The sequence below is a fragment of the Lynx canadensis genome, chromosome B2 (assembly GCF_007474595.2).
Source record: "Lynx canadensis isolate LIC74 chromosome B2, mLynCan4.pri.v2, whole genome shotgun sequence".
In the NCBI taxonomy this organism is placed as follows: Eukaryota; Metazoa; Chordata; class Mammalia; order Carnivora; family Felidae; genus Lynx; species Lynx canadensis.
In genome coordinates this window covers 61,395-86,134 of record NC_044307.1, presented here as the reverse complement: position 1 = coordinate 86,134, position 24,740 = coordinate 61,395, and the positions used below count along the sequence as shown (strand labels likewise).

The 24,740-nt window shown below is 52.1% G+C and overlaps 2 protein-coding genes across 4 annotated transcripts in view; one reads left to right on the top strand and one right to left on the bottom strand.

Moving 5' to 3' along the window:
* Positions 1 to 2,996, top strand: part of MOG (myelin oligodendrocyte glycoprotein) — an 8,668-nt gene extending 5,672 nt beyond the window's left edge. Inside the window, exons 4-8 of the mRNA XM_030314660.1 lie at positions 782 to 802; positions 1,018 to 1,038; positions 2,309 to 2,425; positions 2,632 to 2,652; positions 2,929 to 2,996. Of these exons, the coding sequence (XP_030170520.1) occupies positions 782 to 802; positions 1,018 to 1,038; positions 2,309 to 2,425; positions 2,632 to 2,652; positions 2,929 to 2,942 (194 nt within the window). The 3' untranslated portion in view covers positions 2,943 to 2,996. The remainder of the gene's footprint in view (positions 1 to 781; positions 803 to 1,017; positions 1,039 to 2,308; positions 2,426 to 2,631; positions 2,653 to 2,928) is intronic.
* ZFP57 (ZFP57 zinc finger protein) lies at positions 1,921 to 24,740 on the bottom strand. 3 transcript variants are annotated; one of them, XM_030314659.1, is made up of 7 exons: positions 21,780 to 21,855; positions 15,689 to 15,897; positions 15,424 to 15,571; positions 6,999 to 7,442; positions 6,044 to 6,170; positions 5,539 to 5,622; positions 1,921 to 4,887 (listed from the first exon to the last, which is right to left on the bottom strand). In XM_030314659.1, the coding sequence occupies exons 4-7, from the start codon at positions 7,389 to 7,391 to the stop codon at positions 3,662 to 3,664; spliced, it is 1,830 nt and encodes a 609-aa protein (XP_030170519.1). In that variant the 5' UTR covers positions 7,392 to 7,442; positions 15,424 to 15,571; positions 15,689 to 15,897; positions 21,780 to 21,855; the 3' UTR covers positions 1,921 to 3,661. The 3 variants fall into 3 exon arrangements, with proteins under 3 accessions (XP_030170519.1, XP_030170517.1, XP_030170518.1); XM_030314657.1 differs by lacking the exons at positions 15,424 to 15,571; positions 15,689 to 15,897 and adding an exon at positions 24,638 to 24,740; XM_030314658.1 differs by lacking the exons at positions 15,424 to 15,571; positions 15,689 to 15,897 and adding an exon at positions 24,136 to 24,630.

Here is a 24,740-nt window from a genome sequence, read left to right as displayed (position 1 = left end):
CGTCTTGCCCGGTGCTTTCGTTTGTGTAACAGGACCTTGCATTTCCTTCTGAGGTAGGCCCGATGTAGGACGGCCCATTTTACAGAGGACGCACTGAATAAATACCGGACAGCTTCGGTATTTACTGAGGCTGACCGCCTTGTAGGGGGCAGAGCTGGCCTCACCCGAACCACACCGGGAGACTGAGCTGCAGGGTTGGACGGGTCTGTGTCTGGAGGAGGGTTAGTAAGGACCCGCCACGCACTAGGTGCTCAGAACACTTCCTCCTTCTTCTCCGTCCAACACTGTCCGAGAAGTCCCTTTGTGCCCCGAGTGTCCGTGCAGAGCCTTCTCTTCCAGGTGTCCTCAAAGCCAACACGCAGGACCCTGTCCCCCATCCCACCCCTGGGGAGGGCACGCTGGCAGGAGCAATGAAGGGGTCCTCTGTCCCCTTGAATTCGCCTGGGTACCCGGTGACCTCCATTCACGTGGCGGAGCAGGAACAGCCTGGGGTGGAAGCCGCCGTCCGCCCCAGGGGATATTGTGATGCAAAGCGTCCAGTTGGGACCCCGCCTCTAAGTACCAGTCCTCCTGAAGGTTTCCTTCCTCCCGTCCCCATTCAGACAGGAAGTGGCTTTAGATTTACAAAGTGACAGCCCTGAGGGGCCAAGGGGCCTCGGAATGGAGAACCTTCCGGGGGAGGGTCGACAGTAAAGCCAGGGCCCCCCCGGCTGCCAGGGGCCAAAGGGGCCCCGTCCAATGCCAGCGCCGGCACTAAAAATGCTGCCTTTCTCTGTTTTAGGAAAACTTCGGGCAGAGATAGGTGAGTTTCAGTCTCGCTCCATCTGCCACCCCTCCCTTTGGTTTTGGCCATTTTCTCTGATACCCTCCCGGTGCCCCCTTCCCACGGAAAGGCTGTGGCATTTAAATTGCGCCAACTTGGCTTCCCCAACCTGCTGTCAGCCGGGGTGGAGGCAGTCCCTCCCTGTATCACTAGAAACAGTTTTCAGTAACACAGGCTCATGTGTTCCCTTTCAGAGAATCTCCACCGGACTTTCGGTAAGTGCTGGGGCCCCGGTTCCCCGGGTCACCCGGGTGGTAAGAGGCCTGGCTCCTGGCTGGCCTCCTGTCCGCCCTCTGCCTCTCCTTCTCTCTCTGCGTAAGTCACATCTGTCTGCATGTAGGATTGGTGCTGACAGCAAATTCTTCTGTTACATTTCTGTCCCAAACGTGCTAATAGCCTTCCGTGCTAACCCGTTCTGTAGGAATCGCAGGGACTTTCTGCACATCACTTCCCTTTTCAGACATTACAGAGGGGAGGTAAGCCGATCTTTCGTACATACACTTGAGGTCTAGTCGGGGAGGCGACAGAATTGACTGGAGAACAAAGTACTTATGTGTCACCGCTTGAGCTCACATGGTGGAAACGAGCTTTCCAGAGCACAGAACAAGCAACCGTACCTGCCGGCTTCGGGAGACAGAAGCCACCAAGGCCTGACAGAACGCTGGCCCCTCAAGAACAGTCCCTGTCCTTTCTGTCCACTGCAGGCTGCCCAGGGCCTCAGGAGAGCGCCTGCAACACAAGGGCCCAAACAGTAGTTGCGTGGACGTTGCAGAAATCGGCAGATGCCATAAGCAAAGCACGGGGCCCTGCTCTGAGCAGCCTTCCCGGCCGCGAGCAGGCGATCCGAGCGCGTCCAGGGCATCGCATGAGCGTGCAGGCCACACGCACACGTGCACACACAGACACGTCTTTGCAACCCAGACAGGGAGGACCAAGATCTTTGTTTTGTAGGATTCATGCAGATTCTTTGTCCCGTGAATCTCCTCGGCATTCTGGCAAAGTCTAACGGACCCTTTTCCAGAAAAATGTTTTTAAACGTACACATAAACCATAACACAGAGGACTGCAAAGAGAACCACTGAATTGAAATACAGGTATCAAAATATAAACACATTTGCATTTAGTAACATGTGATCTGTAATATAGTAATGAATGTTTCTTTAAATAACAAAAATGCTTTAAATAAGAATGTAGCAGCAGGTCTAATAAGTTACAATTTCAAAACATTGACAAACATTTTGAGAATTCAGCAACAACCCCAATGGGAATGAAAGTCATCTGTGGTTTCCACCGGCGATAAAGGCACAGGCACTGCTGATGACATACTGCTTTTCTCCCCCAAGTTCACCAACGCCCTGAGCTCTCTGCAGACCCCTGTGGGTTCCTGGAGCCCAGGTTGAGAATGCCGACAATGAAAGGAGTGCGGGTGGGTGGGGCTCAAAGGACACATAGTCGTTGATCCCGTTTGTTCTGTGACCCACCCAGACCCGCACTTCCTGAGGGTGCCCTGCTGGAAGATCACCCTGTTCACGCTGGTGCCGGTGCTCGGACCCCTGCTTGCCCTGGTCATCTGCTACAACTGGCTGCATCGGAGACTGGCAGGTGCACAGGGCCACAAGGGTGACCAGAGCAATGGGGCACCAGGTCATCCCCGAACAGGGAAAGAGTGGGACCAGGGCTTAAGATGCAGGGAACCGGATTTTGTCGCCCCTGTGTCCCCAAGGCCAACCCCAGACTCCTCAGGGACTATGTGGGGAGGGGGCCCGTCATCTTCCACCGGTCACTCATTTCTCTCTCTCTTTTTTCAGGGCAATTTCTTGAAGAGCTAAGTAAGTTTTCTTCCTTTCTTCCTTTTGTAAGCTGAGAACCAAAGGCCAGGAAGGCAGAAAAAGGAAGTGGGGGCAGCTGGGCGACCCCAAGGGGGAGGCAGGGGCCTCTCCCACGCGCTGCCCAATTCCCACACTGTCCAGCAGCCACCTGGCACCTCACCTCCAAGACCAACCATGGAGGAGAGAGGCTTCGCCAGGGCTTTCCCTGTCCTCGGGTTTAATGGTTGGTGATTGTAACCACTGACAGATTTTCAAGTCACTGTCTCCTCTTTCCAGGAAACCCCTTCTGAGCTGGACTGGCCCATGGACCGGCCCTCAGGATGCGGATCCCCCATGTTGAACACTCATTGGCCTCCTCACTGCAGCGACTTTCCAATCTGCATTTCCAGGAATGCTCGGAGTTGCCAATGGGATTGCGTTTCCTTCTGTCGTGGCCTTTCTGTCCCCTCGTCTCTCCTGTCCTGTCTTCCGTCTGGAAGCCCCCTCTGGCCACAGCCAGGCGGGCGCTCCTCTCCCCGATGAGGCCACCTGAGCTGGACAGCGACACAGGCAGCAGGCTCTCAGCCTCGGACTGTGACCAGGACCCCCCTGTTGCACATTCCAGTGCTCTAACCTCGAAAATGGTGGTTGTTTCTTCCAAGATGCCAGTCCTGAGGGGCAGGGCAGAGAGGTGGAGGGCTGCGGGAAGGGGCAGGAAGGGTCCAAACCATGAGAGCTGAGTGAGCGAGCTGCTGGAGACCCTGGGGAGCCCGGACGTGGCCCGCAGCCCCCTTCCCTCCCGTCCATCAGAGCCTCCACTGTTTTCTGCAACAATTACTACTTGATGGTCTGTCAGACACAAAGAAACAAGCAGGTGCTAAGTAATGATAATACAGGTTTCCGTGAACCACTGCTCACCCCTGTTCCTTTCTGCATTTCCCTCATGACCCCTCACCCCTTCCTGTGCCCGGAGGTCAGGACTAGGAAACGCAGGTGCACAGAACGGCTGCTTCTTCATGTCCTGAGACCCTCATGGCCTCACTTGCTTTCTCGGCTCTGCACCCCCTCTCCCCTCTCCCCTGCCCTCTCCTGGGGGCCCAGGGCCCAGATCCCGGGGCACAACCGGCTCCTTTCCTGCCAAAGGGGAGGTGTCTCGGAAGAAGCCAAGCCACTGGGCCAGGATCGCCCGGCACGCGTGGGGGCTGCCCAGACACGGGTCCTTGCCTTTGGAAGCCCCCCAGTGGCCCACGAGGCCCTCCTTGTCCCCGAAGCAGACGTCACAGGCGGGGCAGCGGTACACCTGCTGCCTCCAGTGCGTGTGCTGGTGTCTGGCCAGCCCCGACAGGGACCCGAAGGCCTTGCCACAGCGGAAGCAGCAGCGTGGCTCGGTGACGTGGGCCTTGTGGTGGCTGGACGGACAGGCTCTCCCGCTCAGTGTCGGGGCGCAGCGAGGGCCAGAGGAGACCTGGAGTCCTGAAGGCTTCGCTGGGGGACTGGTGTCCAGGCAGGGGGCTCTGGTGTCAGGCTCCTGGGTCCCGGTCTCAGGCCCCGGGGTTGCCGTGGCCGGTGCCCGAGGCTTCACAGCGATCGCCTGCTGCCTGTCTGCAGGTGGCTGGGTCTGAGCTACAGGACCCTTGGTTCCAAATACAGGTTTTCGGGTCCCGGCCGCGGGCTCCCGGCTGCTCGCCTGGCTCCTGTCCAGGGGCTCCCAAGACAGAGCGCTGGAGCCTGGAGGGCTCACAACATGCTTCCAGTCCCTGGCCACCGGCTTCCGGTTTTGGTGGGTCTTCTGGTGGCGTTTGAGCTCAGACTGGTCCCGGAAGCCCTTTCCACAGAGGGCGCAGGAGTGGGGCCGGTAGCCCAGGTGCACACGGCGGTGACGGCTCAGCCCCGAGGCGTCGCAGTAGGTCTTGTCACAGAGTGGGCAGCAGAAGGGCCTCTCCCCCAGGTGCATGCGCCTGTGGTAGCTGAGGTCCCTGGGGTTCCGGAACGACCTCCCACACTGGCTGCAGCTGTTAGTCTTGTGGGGATTGTGCACAAACTGGTGGCTGTGCAGGTTGGAGCGCTTCCTGAAAGTCCTGCCACACACGTGGCAGGTGAACGGTGGCCCGGCCTGGGGGGCTGAACACTCAGGGGCCCTGGGCCCGGAACCCACGGGGGCACAGGGTCGTCCTGAGCCTTTGCAAGCAAGGGGGACCTCCTCATCTCTGCCCCTGCTGCTTGGACTCCCTTCTGGAAGCTCCTGCTTCCTGCTTCCTGCAGTGGGCGGGGGGGGGGGGGGGGGGGGGGCAGGTTAACAAGACCCACTCACCAGAGGGCCCCTGGCCCGCCCTCCCTCCCTCTCCTACTCCGGGCCTCACAGGCCAGAGCCAGAGCAGACGTCTGGGTTTCCAAATTCAAAGCAAATAAAAATTTTAAAGTGTAATCTTCCAGTAAGATCAGAGATCAGAACTTTGGGCTACACCTACATTTCTGGAAATCCACTTTCCAGAAGCTCCCACTGAATCCTATAGGTGACCTCATGTGTCATATAAACGGGGACACCAAAGTGAAGGGTGGTGCCCTCACTACTCAAGCTGGGATGAGAGGCGCGAGCCGGAGCATGCGGTCAGCACAAGTGTCCCCTGCGTGAGCTCAGCACTGAGCTCATGTCCCTTCCTGTCTGCTCTCTCGGAAGGAGCATAAGCAGTCTATGTATGGCCCAATCCTAGAGACTCCAGATGCTCGCTTGTCCCAGTTTAGGTATTCCTCTGGAGCCACGGGCGTGAGCAAATGGCCCCAGCTCTCCTGGAAGGATGCGGGCTGGGGGAGGGTGCCTGAGCCCTGGCGCCCTGGGTCAGCTTCCCAGCCACCCAGAGCATGTCCTGGCCCCTACCTTCCTCCCGCCTTCACCTTCGCCACACTTACCTGAAGGGAGGCCTTCTCCATTTGGGGGTTGGAGCTGGAGCTCGGTCCTCCACTGTTCTTCTTCTTCAAGCTTTGTGACCAGATCTGGGTTAGACAGAAAGATGCCGACTCGGGGGTGGGAAGGAGAGAAGGTTGAGGCCCCAGGCCTGGCCCTTTCCTATCCAATGGGAACAACAGGCTACCTCCTTCCATATCCTTGGTTTAAGGACCACAATGTGGGACACTTAGGTGAGGAGGAGACCCCTAGCAAAGTCCCCGGCACACGATAGGAGCAACTCAGTCAACACTGCTCAGATAAATGGGTATATTTTCCAACTGTCATCAAGTTACAAGTATTATCTTTGCCTTCATAAAGGCTTTTATTTCTTCTTTTACCCCAAGCTTAGTGACCTACACCTTTCACACCTGTAAGGTAAGGAAGATACGGGGTCAGTAAAGCCAACTGGGAGCTGCCTGCTGAGGGAAACCAGATGTCCCAAGAGCCCTGTGAGCCCCAGGCTCTCACCTACAGACATCAGGTTTCTGACGGTCTCTGACATAACGTCCTGGTACAGGGCCCTCTGACTGGCATCTAGATACATCCACTCCTCCTGGGTGAAGTTCACTGCCACGTCCTCAAAGGTGACTGGCTTCTGGAAGAGCAGGAGAGACTCAGGGAGTCTGTAATGAGACAGGCATCCAAGGACGAGGCTTAAAAACTGAGGGAAGGGGAGTGCCCGCTGGCTCAGTCAGGAGAGTGGGTGACGCTTGATTTTGGGGTTCTGGGTTTGCACCACACACTGGGTGCAGAGATATCTTAAAAAAAAAAAAAAGAAAGAAAGAAAGAAAACCATGGAAGGGGGGCAGAAATAGGAAAAGACCAATGCAAAGCCAGCAACATTGATCTAACAGAAAGGAAGGCGGGGCCCCTGGGTGGCTCAGTGGGTTGTGTGTCCGACTCTTGATTTTGGCCCAGGTCATGATCTTATAGTTGGTGAGATCAGTCCCCACATCAGGCTCTGCACTGACAGTGAGGAGCCTGCTTGGGATTCTCTCTCTCCTCTCTTTCTGCCCCTCCTCTGCTCAGGTGCACATGCTCTCTTATGCTCTCTCTCAAATTAAATATATATATATATATATATATATATAGACAGAGAGAGAGAGAGAGAGGGAGAGAATAGAGAGGAGGGAAGAAAAGATGTGTGTGGGGGGGGGGTAGGGGGCACATACGCTGAATATACAAAAATAGCGAACGTAGACAAAAAGGGCCGTCACTCCCCGATTTCTAGGAAGGGCTCCTGGGTGGGGTGGAGGCTCAGACAGTCCTGGCAGCCCCGTGTCCTGGAGTTGTTGAGCTTGGGACAGTCGGAAACTCCGCTGGACCACAGATGGGGACCACAGATGGAGACCACAGACTGGGGACAGACAGAAGTGCTCCAGGGTCCAGGACAGCCCCGCCCTCCCCAGCTGGGGGTCCTCACCTGCACCCACGCCCTCCACCTGCACTCTCTCCGTGCGGCTTCCTGCTGGGCATCTTCCTCCACCCGAGGGAGCAGTTTCTGCACACGCTGGACGGGCTTCTCCATGGTGTCTGTTTCCGGCTCTCTCCCCTCCTGGCCCGGCCCCCCAGGCTGGCCGCACTCCTTCCCGGGGCTTTTGGTCTCCGGGAAACGCAGCAGATGGAGGGGCTCTGCAGACGCCTCGGGCTTCGGCATGGCTTCTCCAAGGCCAAGGTCTCTGCCCCGAGGGGCTGTCGTCCGGTGTGAAGTCCCCTCTTTCACAACGCAGCGCACCTTTGGTTCAGGCTTCAGAGGCCGGTCACCAGGGCTCAGCCACCAGCGTCCGGGGACACCAGGCTGAGGCTCCGAAGACATCGGCCCTCGGTTCCTGCTCTGAGTCACTGGCTGGCGCCCACCTCTAGGAACCTGCGGTCAGAGGGAAAGAAGACGAGGCAGCAAGAGGGGAACTGAGTGACCACAGTGTCTTCTCTGGACCACAGGACCCTCTCCACATGGCCGGGATGTGACAATCACCCACGCTAAGGAACCTGAATCCCAGAGGTGCCTGCAAGCTTGGCCCCAGCACAGTTGTGTTGGAAGCCTCTGCACCACTGAGGAAATGGTTCCTGGGCAGCACAAGCTCTGGATGGGTCACAAACCCCTTGTGCAAGCCCCCGGCCCCCAGTTCCCCCCCACCCAACCCCCCGACTGCACCCTTGGCCCAGCAGAGCCCACCGGCAAGGCCTGGCTTCCCTGCGCTGCACGAGCGGTGGGAACAGCATCTGCTGGGGTTCAGGGAAGAGGCCCCCGGATCGGCCCAGCACTGACCACATCCACACCCTCGGAGGGGAAAGAGGCCGTCTGGGGGAGGCTCAGCACACCTCGCGGCCCGGGTCCTGCCCTCCCAGGAGGCAGATCCACCGAGGGAAGTGTCGCCAGCTCCCTATCCCCAGGCTGCACCCTGTCTCTCTCTCGACCCCCAAACCATTGTCTGTCCCACAGCAATTCTGCCAGCGACCCAAACCCGGACTCACCCGCCAAGCTACAGCTGGTGAGCTTTGGGCCCTTGAGGCCTCGAGGCGGGCAGAGCCCCTGCACGCCCCCCCCCCCGCAACTGCACTCGTCCCCCCACCGCCCGCCCCTGCACGCGCCCCCAGCTCAGCCCTCCAGAACCCTTTCCGGCCTTTGCCCAGCCCTGCGACCTCGGGGTGAAGCCTCCCACCAGCAGGGAACAACATAGAAGGCTCAGCACCATGTGGCACAGCGTGTCCCCTTAACTCCCCCCGGCAGGGGCTGAGGAGGTCCCCCTATCCACCCAGACCGCACTGAGCAGGCCCTGATGCCCCAGCACCGCAGGCCACACCCGGACACCCAGCTTTCCCCTGGGGTCCCTGCGGTGCGGAGCTCCTCCAGGGTGAGGGGCGCGATGCCCGTCTGCCCGCCGAGGTCTGGGCAGACGAGTGAGGGACAGAGACCCCGCATGTGCCTCTATCCACGCGGGCTCCAAACCCCCCCGCCCCACTCACCCACCGTGCACTGGGGACGGGGACTCCGGGGCTTGGGGTGCCTCCGAGCCCGCCGCCCCGCTCCCCCAGCCAGGCTGCACAAGCCCACCGCCCAGTGGCCCAGCCAAGGTCAAGGGTTCACCGTCTGAGAAGCCAGAAAGGAAGAGAGCCCGCCCCCTCAGCAGCCCACCCTCCCACCCGCAGTCACCGTTGGTCCCACCCAGCACCGGGACCTCGCCTCATTCCCAACCTTCCTTTGCTCTTGAAAAAAGAGGATTAAATGATCTCTGATTAAAACTCACAACCTCCCACCACCATCTAGAGCCCAAAGGAGAAAAACGAGACTCACAGGCCCCCAGAAGGAGAGGTGCAAACACAGGTAAACAGCATCATAGAAAAATGAAGGCCAGGTGCCTGGAGGATCAGTGGGGCTGAACATCCGATCTGGGCTCAGGTTGTGATCTCCAGCCCGTGAGTTCAAGCCCCCAGTAGCGCTCTGAGCCGACAGCTCGGAGCCCAGAGCCTGCTTCGGATTCTGTGTCTCCCTCTCTCTCTGCCCCTCTCCTGCTGGCACTCTGAATCTCTCTCTCTCAAAAATAAATGAACATTAAAAAGATTTTTAAATAATAAAATAAAAAGAACAATGATGGCAAAGGGCAGATCACACACGGGGACTTCACCGCTGGAGCCCGGGGAGCAGAGGACCCTGTGGGGTGGGACTCTGCTGGCCTGGGCCACTTACCCTGACTCAGTTCAACCTTCTCAAGTGGTATCTCTCTTTTTTGCAATCAGTCCAACAGATACCACATTTATTTTCTCCACTCGATTGGCACTTTTTCCATTTTGTATTACTATCCTCTTTTATGTTTCACATCGGCACGGGCTTTACAAAGTACTTTTGTAAACATGGCCTCCTCCACTGAATCCTTGAAGCATCCCCTTAGGTAGACTAGTTACTCTGGCTGTACAGGTGAGAAAGGGTCCCAAAGCCCGCCTGCCGCTGCATGGGGCCTGAAAGCAGACGCCTTGCTCCCGGTCTCCAGGGCCAGCACTGTGTGGCTGGCAGGCGCCCAGCCTTAAATCTCTTCCAGGAGCCCCTGGGCACACACCATCCCAGTCTGCCTGCAGAGTCAGATAGGCTGCTGGGGGTGGGGGCTGGGCGGGAGGGAAAGTGGGAGGGGCTCCTGCGGACTTGCGGCCGTCCTGAGGCCAGGGGAAGGGCTGCCTAGGGTGCTTTCCATTAAGCCTGAGAAAACAAAAGCAGCCTTTCAATAGACAGGATCTGAGCCTGCACGTGCACAGACATGCCTCTCTTTCCTTGCTCGAATCCCAGCCCTGGTTACACGTCACCTCATTTGGAAAACAAGGCAGCTGGACCCCAGACCATAGTTTGCCACTTTGATCTGATCCTCAAGTCTTGAGGGTCAGCAAGGAGACAAGGGAACGAACGAATAGGGAGTTCGTGCCGTGCGTGTATTCAACACGCACTGGACCACAGGTTTGGGGAGGGGGTTGGGAGAGCCCTAGTCTTGGTCACCAGCAGCACTCAGTGCTGTGGACGCTCAACTGAGTAGCAGGAGTGTATAACCTGGACAGAGAGCAGCACCGGATGCACCATGATGAGAAGAAACCAGGTAGGGGAAACCAAGTTAGCTCTGCTGACAGAGGCAGAGGAACATTCTGAAATGTGGGGAGGGGTGGGAGAGGGGCAACAGCAATGTGGAACAAGATAGGACGCAGACACTGAGGTTCAACAGGTGTGGAGAGAAGGACTGGGAGGAGGACTGGAATTGGGGCCACCTCTGTGCACGGAGCCTGGGGCCTGGGTTTGGTACAACTGAAGGCTGACGAGAAGGGAACAAGGGAGAAACCCTTCTGCTTCTCATCTGTGTGGTTCCAAACACCGACACAAACCCTTGAGCTGAGCACCAGCCTGGTGACGCAGACCCTGGTCTGGAATCTAGCAACAACCAGGACGCCATTTTGGTAGCCGCCTTTGAGGATTTAGTGGAGGCCATGTTTACAAACAGATTTTGCAAACTGTAAAAGCCCGTGCCGACTTCCTGGTTCTCGGTCTATAACCACTGCCCGACCTCCTCGTTCACACACAGGCAATAAAGTGAAAGACCTCTGCACCGATCTAGCAAGCTGTGGCAAGCACTCTGCCAATGGAGCCACTGTTGGAGAAGCTCATCCAGAGGACGTGACCAATGGCTGACCAGAGAGCAGGCCCTGGGCAATCGGAGGGTCCTCACTTGCTCTCTGTCCTTGGGATGCACTCACAAGGGGGGCTGTTTCAGGGACACAGTCTTGAGGGAGCAGGTGGTGTTGACACCACGTGGATTGAATACATGACCAAACCCAGTCAAGGTCTCTATATAAACTTTTAGATTCTGGTGGACAGGTGTGTGGCCACCCAATACTAAGTTCATATGTGAGTCCCTTACTTATTAAAACTGCCACCTACCAACCTGGAGTGGCCTGCCTTTTTCTTCAGTCACTCCTTGCCCTCCATGTATGGTGGCCTGTTTCAGATCCCACTCCCCACCCCCACCCCCACCCCACCGAGGAAAATTCCTGAGGTTTCAAACCAACAGCAACAAATCTCTGTGACTGAGGATCTTGCTGACAAAGGCTCTAACCCAACAGTGGCACTCTCAGTTTTGGACCCACCACCTTCCTGACATGGTCACTGGATACATTCCTTTTGAAAGGAAGATGCACTTTGTTATTGGGCTCCTGTTAAAACTAAACACCTGACCCAAGGAAGCTTGGACATTTTGGCTTCATAGTCACATTTGCGGGTTGGTCAACTTGGACTCAACTTCTCACCAAGTGGGAGGGATCTGATAAGCCCTGCTTGTCACAGGGGTGCAGCTGGCCTGGCCCAAATGTCTCAGTTCTGTGTGGAAAAGTGGCAGATGTCCCTTTGGGGAGGATTTATCCCCCAGTCTGCCGTCTGAAGCAAAATGCTGGCTCAGCAGCGCTCTCAGGTCACCGGACCTGGACCACTGGGGTTCAGTGAAGCTAGAACCCAGTGCTGTCTCTGGCTGATGCAGACATTCAGCCTCAGAGCCAGTTACTCACAGTCGGACATGGAGGCTGTCATTCTACTTGGGGGGCAGAACTCAGGGCCATTGTCATGGCTCTCACCAACAGATCAGCCTTCCTGTAATTCTACTGACCCTTGGGCTGTGCCAATGGCCTAGCTATTTGGTCGGGCACTTGGAAAGCTACGCTGGTTACAAATCTCTCCTTGGAGAGAGAAATAAAGCCAACTGCTGACCTAACATCTGAGGAGCCTGTTGTCTGATGAGACGGGCCTGGAATCAATGTGCTGAGGGAGAATCACCCCCATTGCTGCCTGGATCCATCATCATCCCGGATGCAGCAAGACGTGCACCATCATCGACTGGGCACGAAGTAAAGGGTCAGGATCTGATTTGGGTTTGTGACTGTTCCATTTGTCTCGCAAGGAGGGAGGCCACATAGCAAGGGGCATTTTCCCCACCTGCTCCTGGCAGATGGACTTGATTGGATCTCTGACCTTCTCTGAGAGCAGTGGTGCCTCACCACTGCTGACGCTTTTTTAGGGTACATGTTTCTTTTCTGGTCCAATCAACCTACTCCAGCAATAGCACTGTGGCCCTTGAAACTAATCTGCCTCATGTTTTGGCTTTTCATACCATTTTTAGTCTGACAATGGTGTGCTTTTTATTGTAAAGCCTCTTGACAGTGGGCTGATACTCAAGGTAATTAGTAGATCTTTCATGCTTCCTACCACACCATTCACAGGCTGAACAGCCTTGTCAAAAGTTGACTGAAAGGGATGTTTTTTAGTCTTTTCCCCTCACCTCCTCCTAGTCTGCCTTAGTAAGGCAGCTTTGGTCGCCCTGTGCTCCTATCCCCCTAAAAGCATAATCTCGTCTTGGCTACTTCCTGAGTAATGATCCGGACAGGTTATACAGACCTGTTTTGGAAATTCCTGGACACGATGCTTCTTTCTTTTCCCTCACAGCCTAATGACACCCCCAGGCTGGCCAGGCTGGTACCTCCCCTTGGCAGCAGCCCAGCCAAAAGAGGGAGGGGAGGCGCTAAGAGATTCAAACTTATTCTGGCTCAGTACTAAACTAGGATTCTGGGATTTACTTGGTCCTAGATTATAAGGGTAATGACCGCTTGATTGAATACATTGCTCACTAAGTCCCAAGGCCACACACACATAATGGATTTCCATATATTTTATAAAAATGTTCTTGTTTTGGGGTGCCTGGGTGGCTCAGGCAGTTGAGTGTCCAACTTCAGCTCAGGTCATATCTCACAGCTTGTGGGTTTCAGCTCCGCATTGGGCTCTATGCTGACCGGTCAGAGGCTGGAGCCTGCTTCAGAGTCTGTGTGTCTCTCTCTGCCCCTCCCCTGCTCATGCTCTCTCTCTCTCTCTCTCAAAAATAAATAAACATTAAAAAAAATGTTCTTGTTTCTCCTGTTGAAACAGGAAAGGATTCTGATTGGTGCCATTCAGGTCACATGCCAACCACTGTAGCCTACCACTGGCTACACTGATGTCAATCACTATTCCAAGAGAGTAGGGTGGTACAGTTGGCTGGGACTGGGGGGAAGCAACTGTGTAAGACAAGGAGGGTGGGATTTCGCTTACCAGAAAAAGAGAGCTTGGACAAGCAAAAAGGGACAGACCCCCACACTTACAGAACACAACTTTACATGTATAAAATATGTATATAAACATAAAGGAATATCTGGATATGTTACATGTGCACCCCAGAAAGTTTGAGAAATATCTATTGGCTAAATTTCTTCTTCCTGTCAACAAAATTCTATGTCAATATGGGAGACTTTAGATAGTTCATTCTTAACTAAGTCAGGATATATTAATCACCCGGGGTTCAAGAAGTGTTCATGATTAAATGAAAAAATTGTTTGATGCATGGTAGACACTTAATAAGTGTTGTATCTCCCCTGCACCACTATCCTTCTAGTCTCTATGATGTTACCAACAAAAACATGATTTTTGATAGGTGAGGTACAGCTTACTCACTATTTGAATTGGCAGTAGGTAACAGGTAAATTTTAGAAAGCCTATGCTAGCACGGCATTGCTGACCTACTTACCATCCTCCTCGAGGGGTAAGATGTACCCTTGTTCGGCCTTACTCTGATTTGTGATGCTAACGCAATGGAAGTCTTTATAATTAGACCCACATAAAACAACACGCCAATCTTGTAAACCTTACATCCTGAAGCACTTTAACCTCATGGCTAAAGTCACTATCAGACATGCTTCAATGAGTTCAAAGTCTTATTTCATATACCTGACTCAGTAGGAGGGTTATTATAATTGTCTGCTTTGTCTTCTGCCCCTGTAACCTTACAACCTGTTTCTGTTTTGGGCTTCCTTAACTCTCAACTGTTGGTTGCCCATCCCTGGTGGAATCCAAGATGGCAGTTCAGTTTTGTCAAGCTTTCTACTCTTAGTCTGGTCTCTTATCCTGAGTATTCCAACTGTCCACTTATCTGGTTCCTTTGGCCCCAACTCTGGTTCCTTGAATGGGCTCCCCTGGTTCCCTGCTCATCTCCTACTCCTCAGGATTATTGATTTCCTTGCCCTCCTGTTTCCTAAGGACAGGATTCCAGCACTCAAGGTGTCGATGCTCCTTCCATGCTGTCTTTGCTGCCAATGCCTGTCAGGTCTTGTGTCTGTTGTTGGCACCTTCCCTTTTTTCCACTCCACCCTTAAATGTCCATTGAATTTAGCTGCATGGAGCTCTTTGATGACTCAGTGAAAGGGGGCCTGGTGAAGTGATGGGCAGAGAGGCCAGAATGCAGGCAGCTGATACAGACTTTTTAAGGGATGTGGCTTTGAAGGACTGCAAAGGACCAGCACAGCTGACTTAGATGGGAGAGAGCTGAGGGTACCTATAGGTCACTCAGAGTGATCCAGTTGGGAGGGAGCAGTCGGATATAGAGGAGAGAGAAAGAAGAGGTGATAGCCTGAGGTTGTGGGGACGCAGAGATGCCATTTTCCACTGTGAGAACAGAGAGAGAGAGCGAGCAACAGTGAGTGGAAAAAGAGAATGAGCACATACACGAAAAGATGCAGAAACAAGAGTTGGCAGGTATGCTTACTGCCTTGCCTCTAGTCTCTTGTAAGGCTCAGTGGTTTGAGAGACTTTAAAAATTTAAGATACTTTCTACTGACTTTTTTTTTCTTTATACTCACCCAAGTAAGTTTCTAAGGTTTGCAAGCAAGAAAATTTGACCATGACATTGCTGATTTCAACTCATCAAAATTTTCAGCATTATTTTTTTAAAGTTTCTATTTACTTATTTTGAGGGGGGTAAAGGGCAGAGAGAGGGAGAGAGAGAGAATCCCAAGCAGGCTCCTCACTGTCAGCACAGAGCCCGATGTGGGGCTTAATCCCATGAACTGTGAGATAATGACCTGAGCCGAAATCAAGAGGTGGATGCTTAACCAACTGAGCCACCCAGGTGCCTCCAGCATTATTTTTTAAAGTGTGAGTATGGTTGACACACGATGGTACATTAGTTTCAGATGTACAACACATGATTCAACAACCCTATGCCTTCTGCTGTGCTCACCACAAACGCAGCCACCATTGGTCACCATACAATGCTATTACCATTGTCTTGACCATATTCCCTGTGCTTTCATCCCTGTGACCAACATTATTTCTACAGGGCAGACTCTTGACCTGAGCTTATTATAAGAAACTCCAGAGTCCCTAGTATACTTGGAACCCACCACTCAAGACTTGTTTTTTCTCTCTCTAAACAGCTCACCTGGCCTCCTGCTACACACAGAAAATAAGCCATGTGAAGGAAACACCTTTCTTCACATATGTGTATTTTTTCCCTGTGCCTTACCTCCTTGGAATTTCTGCCACATCTGCATGGGGTAAACTTGGGGGGAAAACAGTATCAGCTGGGGGTACTCCTCCAGTAACAAGTTTCCTGGTTTTCTTATCTTCTTGAGATACAACTTATCAATCCATCTGATGCATTTGTCGGGCGTCTTTGGTTTTGGAGAGAAATTATCACTGTAAAAACGTAATCACGTGGAGAACCCTAACAGTTTGCAACTACACCGTTTGCACACAGCCACCAAGTCTGCTGCTTGGGCTAAACTTACCCAAGTATTGGAAAATACCAACATTCACAAACTATTTAGTGGCCCTCTCTTGGCAACTGCTTGTCAACTCAGAAACCATGAGGGTACGGTGATCAAAGGCCACCTCCCCAAGATCTGACTCCACCGGTCTTCCTTGTTCTCCCAACAAAATGCATGCTTCTGCCACTTTCTGAAGGCTTGCATCAGGCTGCCTCACTGTTAGCAAAGACCTGTAAGTACAAGTAGTGACTGTTTTCATAAAGGCCAAAATCCTCTTCAGGTTTTTTTCAGTTAGGGAGAACAAGTGCTCACGCAGGTCTTTTGTAAAAACCAAGTGGTGTGACAGGAGCATTAGGAAAACAGGGCTTACTCTTTGTTTATGTCATGTCAGCTGATGTAGGCTCCATAGCAATGCTCTCGGCTGGGAGGGGACACTTGCATCCTTTGTGCAAGGGATCACCCCATCATGACAGTGGAGTGGGGCACATGTGCAAGGGACTGGGGAGGCTTCTCAACCAGCTGCACTTTAGATCCATGTGGGGCTGGTTACCATCAGAGATGTACCAGTACACATCCCTATCAACTTTTTTTTTTTTTTTCCTGGCTCCAGCCTGTTTTCTGGTGACTTCTCCTTTGAATAGTTCTGGCTGGATGAGAACTGTACGCTCATGCCTTTTTGTGCCAACAGCTATATTCTTTGTGGCACTTCCTGATCCATTTTCATCTTGTTAAAACTCAACTCTCCCCCTCAATTTCCAAGCCCATTTTTTAAATGTTTATTTATTTTGGGGGCGGGGGAGAGGTAGAGAGACACAGAATCTGAATCAGGCTTTAGGCTCTGAGCTGTCAACACAGAGCCGACACGGGGCTTGAACTCACAAACTGTGAGATCATGACCTGAGCATGACTCATGCTTAACTAATGACTGAGCCACCCAGGTGCCCCTCCAAGCCTATTTTAATGAAGTGTGGATGCCAGTGATATCAGCACAAACACTGAATGGCAGATTCTTAATGCTATTGTATTAATTCAGTAATCTCCATGTTCTTTTGCCCATCCTTGTTCTTCTGCACGTCCCAACTGAGCCAGACTGCTGCTGCACAATCCCCACCTGTCCAGACAGGGAAGCTCTTCCTGGCTGCAGGCACCGCCCTAGCCTTCACCCAGAGCCACTCACGTGTGGGTCCTGTGCACCTGCTGTTCCCTGGGCCCACGTGCTCTTTCCCATCTGCTTATCAAACTTCTCCCCTTCAGCACGAGCATCCACCTATTCCGTAAAGCTGTAAACCTTCACGAAGGGGCTCTTTAGCTCTAGTCCAAAGGGCCAGTCCTTCTCCACAGTTTCTGAGGCACTTAGATGTTTCTATTAGCTTTATTACTTCTGTACTAGGATTATCGATCCCCATCTGGACCATGAGATTGCAAGCTCACACGATGAGGAGGACCCTGCCCTACCCACCCTTCCATCAGTCAGTCAGCACAGTGTGGACTGACAAGATTCAGTACGTGTGGAATGAATCAGTCAATGGGCCTCCAGTGTCTCGCATCTCCTCTGAAGCCACGGAGTGCTCAGGGCTGGAAAGCTGGACTCCTGTCCCACAGACAACAGAGAACTGCTAGAGGTCCAGACCAGTGTCTCCAGGGATGTGAGCTCCCTGTCCTCCTCCTCTGGGAACCCTTTTATCCAGACTTCAGTGAAACTTTATGATGATGCCAGGTGCCTTGAGAAGAGAAAATGGGGGTGACCTTGTCTGGAAGGCATCAAAGATAGTTCTGGAGAGGGGATAAATAAAATCATGAATGTTACTGAAGGGTATTAAAAAACAAATTAAGGTATTTTAGTACCTCAAATAAAATGTAAGAACAAAGAAAGACTATGTTAACGCACGGACAGGACCTAAGAAGGTAGAGTGGCACATCATCACCTGTTCCTGTATTTGGGGGCTTGGCCCTCTTCGACACAGCTGTTTCCAGCAGTTAACAAATGTCCTTCCTTCTTTCAACACATATTTGAACAGACTCTACAGAACAGGCCTGCGGGCACAAAACCAGTGGAATGAAAACAAGCCCCAGGAACAGGCTTGTCATGTGAAGGTCCCACAACCTAGATGCCCTGGAGACTCCTGCACACTGTGCCCCAGAAACACGCTTAAACAAAAATGTTTACAGAAGTACTATTTGTAGAATAAAAAACACAAAAACAGGGGCGCCTGGGTGGCTCACTTGGTTGAGCGTCCGACTCTTGATTTCAGCTCAAGTCATGATCTCTTGGTTCATGGAACTGAGCCCAGGTCGGGCTCCACACTGACCTTGGGGAGGCTGCTTGGGCTTCTCTCTCTGCCCCTCCCCCACTCACTCTCTCTCAAATAAACGTGAAAAACCCCCACAAAACCAAAAATTGGAAATGACCTCAACAATACAGCAGGTAATTAAGATGTGGTATACTCATGTCATGGAATGAACTACCCAAGAAGTACACACTTAGATGGTGGAGATTCAGGGAACAGACCATGTAGAGCTCGTGAGGCTCGTGGAGATGAGTCACTCTGACGCACCCCCAGCACCAGGAGACTGGGGAGGGGAGGAGAACAACCAAGGAGCCTCAGAAGGGAAACCAGTGAGGCTGGAGAAAACCCAGGAGAACATGTTATCCGGGAAGTCATGCAAATCAGAGGCGCCTGGGGGCTCAGTCCGTCGGGTATCTGACTTCTGCTCAGGTCATGATCTCGCAGTTGGTGAGTTTGAGCACCACGTGGGACACTGTGCTGATAGCTCGGAGCCTGGCACCTGCTTGGGATTCTGTGTCTCCCTCTCTCTCTGCCTCTTCCCTGTTCATGCTCTGTCTCTTTCAAAAATAAATAAACATTAAAATTTTTTAAAAGACGTGCTTCAAAGAGGAAAAAAAGGAAATGAAATAGTGTTTCACATCAACATGGGTGAATTAAAAAATATTAATGAACAAAAGTAAATTGTATAATTTTCATCTATACACATGCCATAAACAGGTAACTATGCACAATTATGTCACTTAGGAATACATACATAGATGACGAAAACTACAGAAAGGTGTTAATTACCACAAAATTCAGGCCAGTGACTGCCTCTAGGGATGAGGGAGGGGTGTAAATGTGAGCACAGGGGGTTCCAGGTCTCAGCCTCAGCAGTGGGTGCCTGGACATAGACATTTTCATTTGTATATTCACTTTGTACTGAGAAGACGAAAGAATACAGAAGAAAAGCATTAAGTGTGACTCATGATTCATGGTTGGTTGGGGTAAAGATGGTTGTTCACACACCGTTCAAGGAGATAAAAGGTGAGTTATGAGGTAGACATGACGGAGTCAGGTCTGGCCAAACTGAGCCCTGTTACCAGACTTTTACTCTGAGATGGATGAGCTGTGAAAGTGCCTTGCAATCACCAGCTGCTTTTACACTAGATTTGGAGGAGAAAGAGGGAGGCCGACCTCACCGTGTCTAGCACTGAAAACCTTCATGGTAAACAATCCCTTACAGTTATGTATTTCTTTAAATGTTTATTTATTTTGAGAGAGAGAGAGAGAGAACGGGGAGGGGCAGAGAGAAAATCCCAAGCAGTCTCCACGCTGTCAGCGCAGAGCCCAACGTGGGGCTCAATCCTATGAACTGTGAGATCCTGACCTGAACTGAAAACAAGAGTTGGACACTTAAGCAACCAACTGAGCCACCAGGTGTCCCTGGATTTTTTTTTTTTTTTAAGTAATCTGTACACCCAACGGGGGGCTCGAACTCATGACCCTGAGATCAAGAGTCACCTGCTCCACCGACTGAGCCAGCCAGGCGCCCCTACAGTTGTGTACCAGGTTGCTTTTCAGTCCCACTCAACTCAAAGGGCTTACCCAAGCCCTACTGATTGGGGTTTCGAAGTTGGACAATACACCCTGTTACAAGGCTGAGGGTCCGCCACTGGGACATGGTGACGCAAGGCCAGAAAAGGCGAGGGCAGTGTGCAGGAGGCACAGGTGGGAGGTGGCTATCGTGCTGAGGAGCAGCAGTGCAGGACAGCCCCATCACTGGGGGATGCAAGCAGCAGGCCCAGGAGGGGGGCATCAGGACCCCCACAGCCGAAGGGTGACACTCCCCACGGTGTGCATTTTCCATGTCTCTGATTCTCTACTCACCACCTCTGAACGCCTACTTTCCCAACTTTTAGGTATCTGGGAAGAAAATGAACTGAAAATGAAATCAACAAATTTCATTCTGCTTGGCTACTGAAATTCCCACTAAATGCATAAATTTGTTTTCTGAGTTATCAATGAGTGTTAGAGGACATCTGTTTGAGAGAGAGTTTGCTTTACCTCTGAGTGGATCCAATGCTGGGAAGATGTTGCTTTCATGGCCACGTGTGGAGCTGGAGGCAACCTGAGAAACCACTCCCCTCCCATGGGCTCCCTCCTTGCTCAGCTGGGCTTGGCCAGGTGCCCTCCTTTGCACAGGGCCTGTGCACGCCTCCAGCATCACCCAGGCCACGTTGTGAGTGGGGAGTGGTCTATGCCATTACTCGTGAACCAATCAAGGGCAGGGACCTCTTTTCATTCACTCCCAGTAGCTAATAATACCTGGCATATAGGAGGCTGTCAGAATTAAGTTCCTCAAACAAACAAAACTGTAGGGTCCCATTAATGGCTCCCTGATAAAATTATGAATGTGAAATCAAAGACCCAACACTGACCTTCAGCAGTCTCATCAGGACACCCGTCAAGGGCTGGGGCAGGGGCAAGGTGGGAGGTGTCTGAGAACAACCCCTCACTCAGATCATTGACCAACCACCCAACACAGGAGAAAAACAACATCAGAGGATTAGCAACCTGAGCAGAGAGGCCAACTAAAAACAGCCAGGTTTCAAGTCTAGAACCATGTGATACAGATGCGATCTCACCCAACTCTGGGGAGAGATGGGAAATAGTTCAAAAAACAAAGTCCACTTCGGAGACATGATTTTATTCTAAAAGCGCTGAAACTTGACTAGTCTTTTATTTTTCCCACTTGGCTTCTCAAAAAGGGCGGCATAGTTAGGAATTCTCTTTGATGTGGTTTTACGGCAGTATTCCCTTCTTCTCTATTCTTTTCCACGAGAACATTCACTTTGATCCGACTTCTACTGCATGGCTGCAGGAGTGGATATGCAGTGATGCTTTCAAACTCCTTCACCTCTCTCTTTGCTCTCCTGTGCCTCCCATGGGTCAGCGGCGTGTTCTGGCCTTTTCTCAAGACTCCCTCCTTGAGTCTCTGTTTTCCCAGCTCTCTGCCCCGCAGCATGCGTTCCTGGTGACCTTTAATTTGTACCTGCTCCCTCTGGCTCACTTGCTTTCTCCTCTGTGCGCTCAGGATGCTGTGCTCCTCTGGCACAATTCTGGGGAAGGTGGTTTCACCAGGAGCCTGTAGTAATGGCCTACATGTCTTATTCTTAACCTCTCTGACCTGACCTGCTCTCTGGATGTGACTTTCTATGTGTCCCCCCTCCCTCGCAGGAACCAAATAATACCGTTTTTGTCTCTCCACGCTTTGGGTTGTTTCCCCCTTCAATTTCTTCTCCATTTCACACCCTGTCTCTTGTTCCCTCAACTCCACTATTCTTTTATTATAGTAAGACTCTGTTTTGGCAAGCCAGTAGTCATGAGAAAGAGCCTGCTCCCTACACAGTGTCTCGTACTCCTCCTGGTATTTCTGAGTTATCAGTTGTCTTGTCGCTGTTGTATGCACACCACCCAGACTCTGTCAAAGTGAGGTAGAGGATTTCATAATGGGACCATCTTTTCACTCTGAACACATTTAAACAGGAGCATACCCTCATTACTGACAGCCAGAAAAGATATGTGGGTGTAATAATTGTGATTTCTACTCCATCACTCCTAGGTGAACCCATGAGCTCTGAAAGTTAAATTACCCCACCAAAATCAATAACTAGTGCTTTAAAAATATAGTATTGGGTGCTTTCAACATAGTGTTTTGTTTTGCAAGCATAGATATAGTGAAACACATCTGCCAGTGTAGACAGGGGTCACCTGGGCAGGGTTTTAAACCCAAGGCTCCTTCTCCTAGTAGTTCCAAACCATATGACGTGAAGATTACTTACCAAGATTTTCTTCTCCAGTGGGGACAGCTGACCTGTAGCAATCCTGGGGTCTGTAGACATTTTAGCCCAGGACAATCTGGAAGATAAAAAGGTAGAGGTAGATTGGCACGTAAGCAGTGTCAGAACATATCTACTCACTTACTGACTGAACCAAAAAACCGAAGTGTTTTGGTCAAGGCCAAGGGCATGTCCCCCCAGAAAGAGAAAACCTGCTAAGAGGCAGGGCTACTCCAGGGCCATGTCCTCCATGGGAAACCACTGCATCCCTGTGATGGAGAATTTAATAAGAGCATAAAATCTTCTCATAGAAACAAAAGGCACACATGTCCCGTGGATTCCACGTGAGCCACTCTGAGTCTCGAATCTGGGACTGGGAGGGGGAAGAGACCCGCTCCTTGGTGAGGCGCTGTACAGGCACATCTCCGCTGGACGGCTCAGTGTCCCAGCCGCCCTCTCTGGGGACACTCCCACACCGCAGGGTCAGGAGTCTGTTCTCTTTCTGCAGTTTCTCGGTCCGGGCCCTCTCCGCCTCTATCAGCACATACAGCATCTCTGCCTTCCAACCTTTTGTTCTGAAACTCTGTTCTCATCTGATTGCCCAACCCTCCACCTGCCGGCCTTACACTACCACTCATCCTTCACCCCAGATCCATTATGAGACCATTCCCCATTGAACCCCCTTAGGATAGGAATTTGGGGTGACTTTTTGTAATTGGTCAGGCTGATGGCTACACAAGGCTGCCAACGTTTCATGTGTCATTCCTGGTCTGAGTCACTATGAGGTCGTAGTGGAGCCACTGGGGGTGTCTGGCACATCACCTCTGTGCCTCTGTTTGTGCTATTTATGGTAAAGAGCATGGGCTCTGAAGCCTGCCCAAGCTGTTTGAGCCCTAATTCCACGGCTTCTGAGGTGTGTGACTCAGGGCAAGTAGCCATCTCTAAGTCAGGTTCCTCATCTATAAAATGGAGATGTAAGACAAAAACCTGCTTCTCAGGGGTCATAAAGAACAAAGGTGGTTTAGATGGAAGAGCCTCGCACAATGCTTGACATATGGTAAGTCCCTATAAGATGGCAGTCATCTCTCTTCCACAGGTCAAGCCCTGGCTCTCTATAAAGTCTTTCTGGATGATTCTATGTAACAGTGATTTTGCCTTCTGAACACTTAACATTTTCTACTTCTACGATTCATTTGAAAACCAATCGGGGTTTACACCGTGACACCCATATTCCTGTATCATTTTTAACATTTTCATGCTGAAATTTAGACTCTTAAAGGGTGGTAACTACAATTTATATCTACAAACACAATGTGGTTATATTATTGTAATGAATCTGGTATCAAACATTGGATCTCCCTGACCTCTTAGGCACATTCCTGTTTGCCTATAAATACCTTTTTATATTGTTTTAATTTAACTTTTAGGTAACATACATTGCAATGACCCATGTTGATATTTTAAAAATATGACCACCTTACTTATTTCTCCATACACAGAATCTAGCACAGCACCTAACATGAGTATGTGATCCCAAGTGCTCAAAATGATCTGTTGATTGATCATCCCTATCACATGACAAGGGCATCTTCCTCTCTTACATTCCCTGTACTGCCGTATCTCCCTTTTCACTGGGACACTTGCTAGTCTCCCTTAAGGTGTACAAGCACTTCCGTGTCCTGTGCTGGTCCTTGACTCTCACTCTGCCCTCCCAGTACTCGGACTGCATTCTAATCGTTTGTGCTCCTGATGGTCAGATAATAGTCTGCAACTTTGCAGCCCAGCCTTGGCCTAAAGACTGGGCATAAGTGCCTCATCAGTGAGGTTGTGTTGGGAAAGGGCCACGCCTCACAACGCTGGCACATGAGGACAGTATTCAGCTCACGGTGGTTGGGCACTGAATACTGGTCAAAGTGAGAAGGGAGAGAGAGAGGGGAAGAGCTCATTTCGATGTCCATTTCCAAAGGACACACATAGAAACTGCCTACACAATGGGCTCAGCACCAGACCCCCTTAAGACCACGTGACAGCCAAGTAAGTGAAATTATGGGGCCTGTCTTGCTCAGTAGCTTACTCCGAGTTTCAATCCTTCACTACTGTGTGTTTCCATTACTGCAGAAAACGGTGGAGCGGGGTGCCTCCCGAGGAGGGAACCACAGCTCGTCTCCTCCAGAAGGTACAGTGGTGGCTCCACCACTCCATATGTAAAGGACTCGGCACCAGCTTGGCTGGGCTGGTGGGGCTGGGAGGGAAGTAGGACCGCCAACGAGAGGCCGTCCCTTCAGGATCACGAGTTTCTACTTTAGACTGTAGGTTACAGACGAATGAAAACAGGTCGGTCTTGTGTGTTTTAACTCACGTATTACGGAAATGTCTACTGTCTATCCAGTGGACGCCGGCAATTCGCAGTTGGCTGGACAGGATTCGGAGGCCCCGGTGGAGGTGGGTCCCAGACCCGAAGTCAGCCTACGGCATGGGGAAACGCTACCCACGGCCGTGGCCTCACCAGGAAGCGTGTCAGGACCTGTCCCGCTTCCCCAGGTCCACCCGCAGCACCTCCTGCGCCTCAAGAAGCCCGCTCACTCCTCCTCGGGCCCAGGGCAGCCCCCGAGGCGGGCGTGCGGGGCAGGAGGCCCCGGGAGCGCAGGAACCTGACGGTCCGGACTCCGAGCTGAGCTTTCATCCTCAGCGCAGCCGCAAGAGGGAAATTCCGGCTCTAGGGCCGCACAGTCCCCAGAAATCAGTATTCGGGAAGGCTCCTTCGTTTTTCAGGGGCAGCACCCCAAGGATTGATCCAAGAAACAACTATCCCAGGACTGGATCCTCAGGGGGGGAGCGACCGGAGGCGCAATGCTCATTACCCAGTTTCCCGAATCCGCAGAACCAGGGGGAAGGCAGCGCCCCTGCGTCCTCCGCAGACGTCCTGATCCGGCTCCGGGAACCTCCGGCCACAGCCGCGCTCAC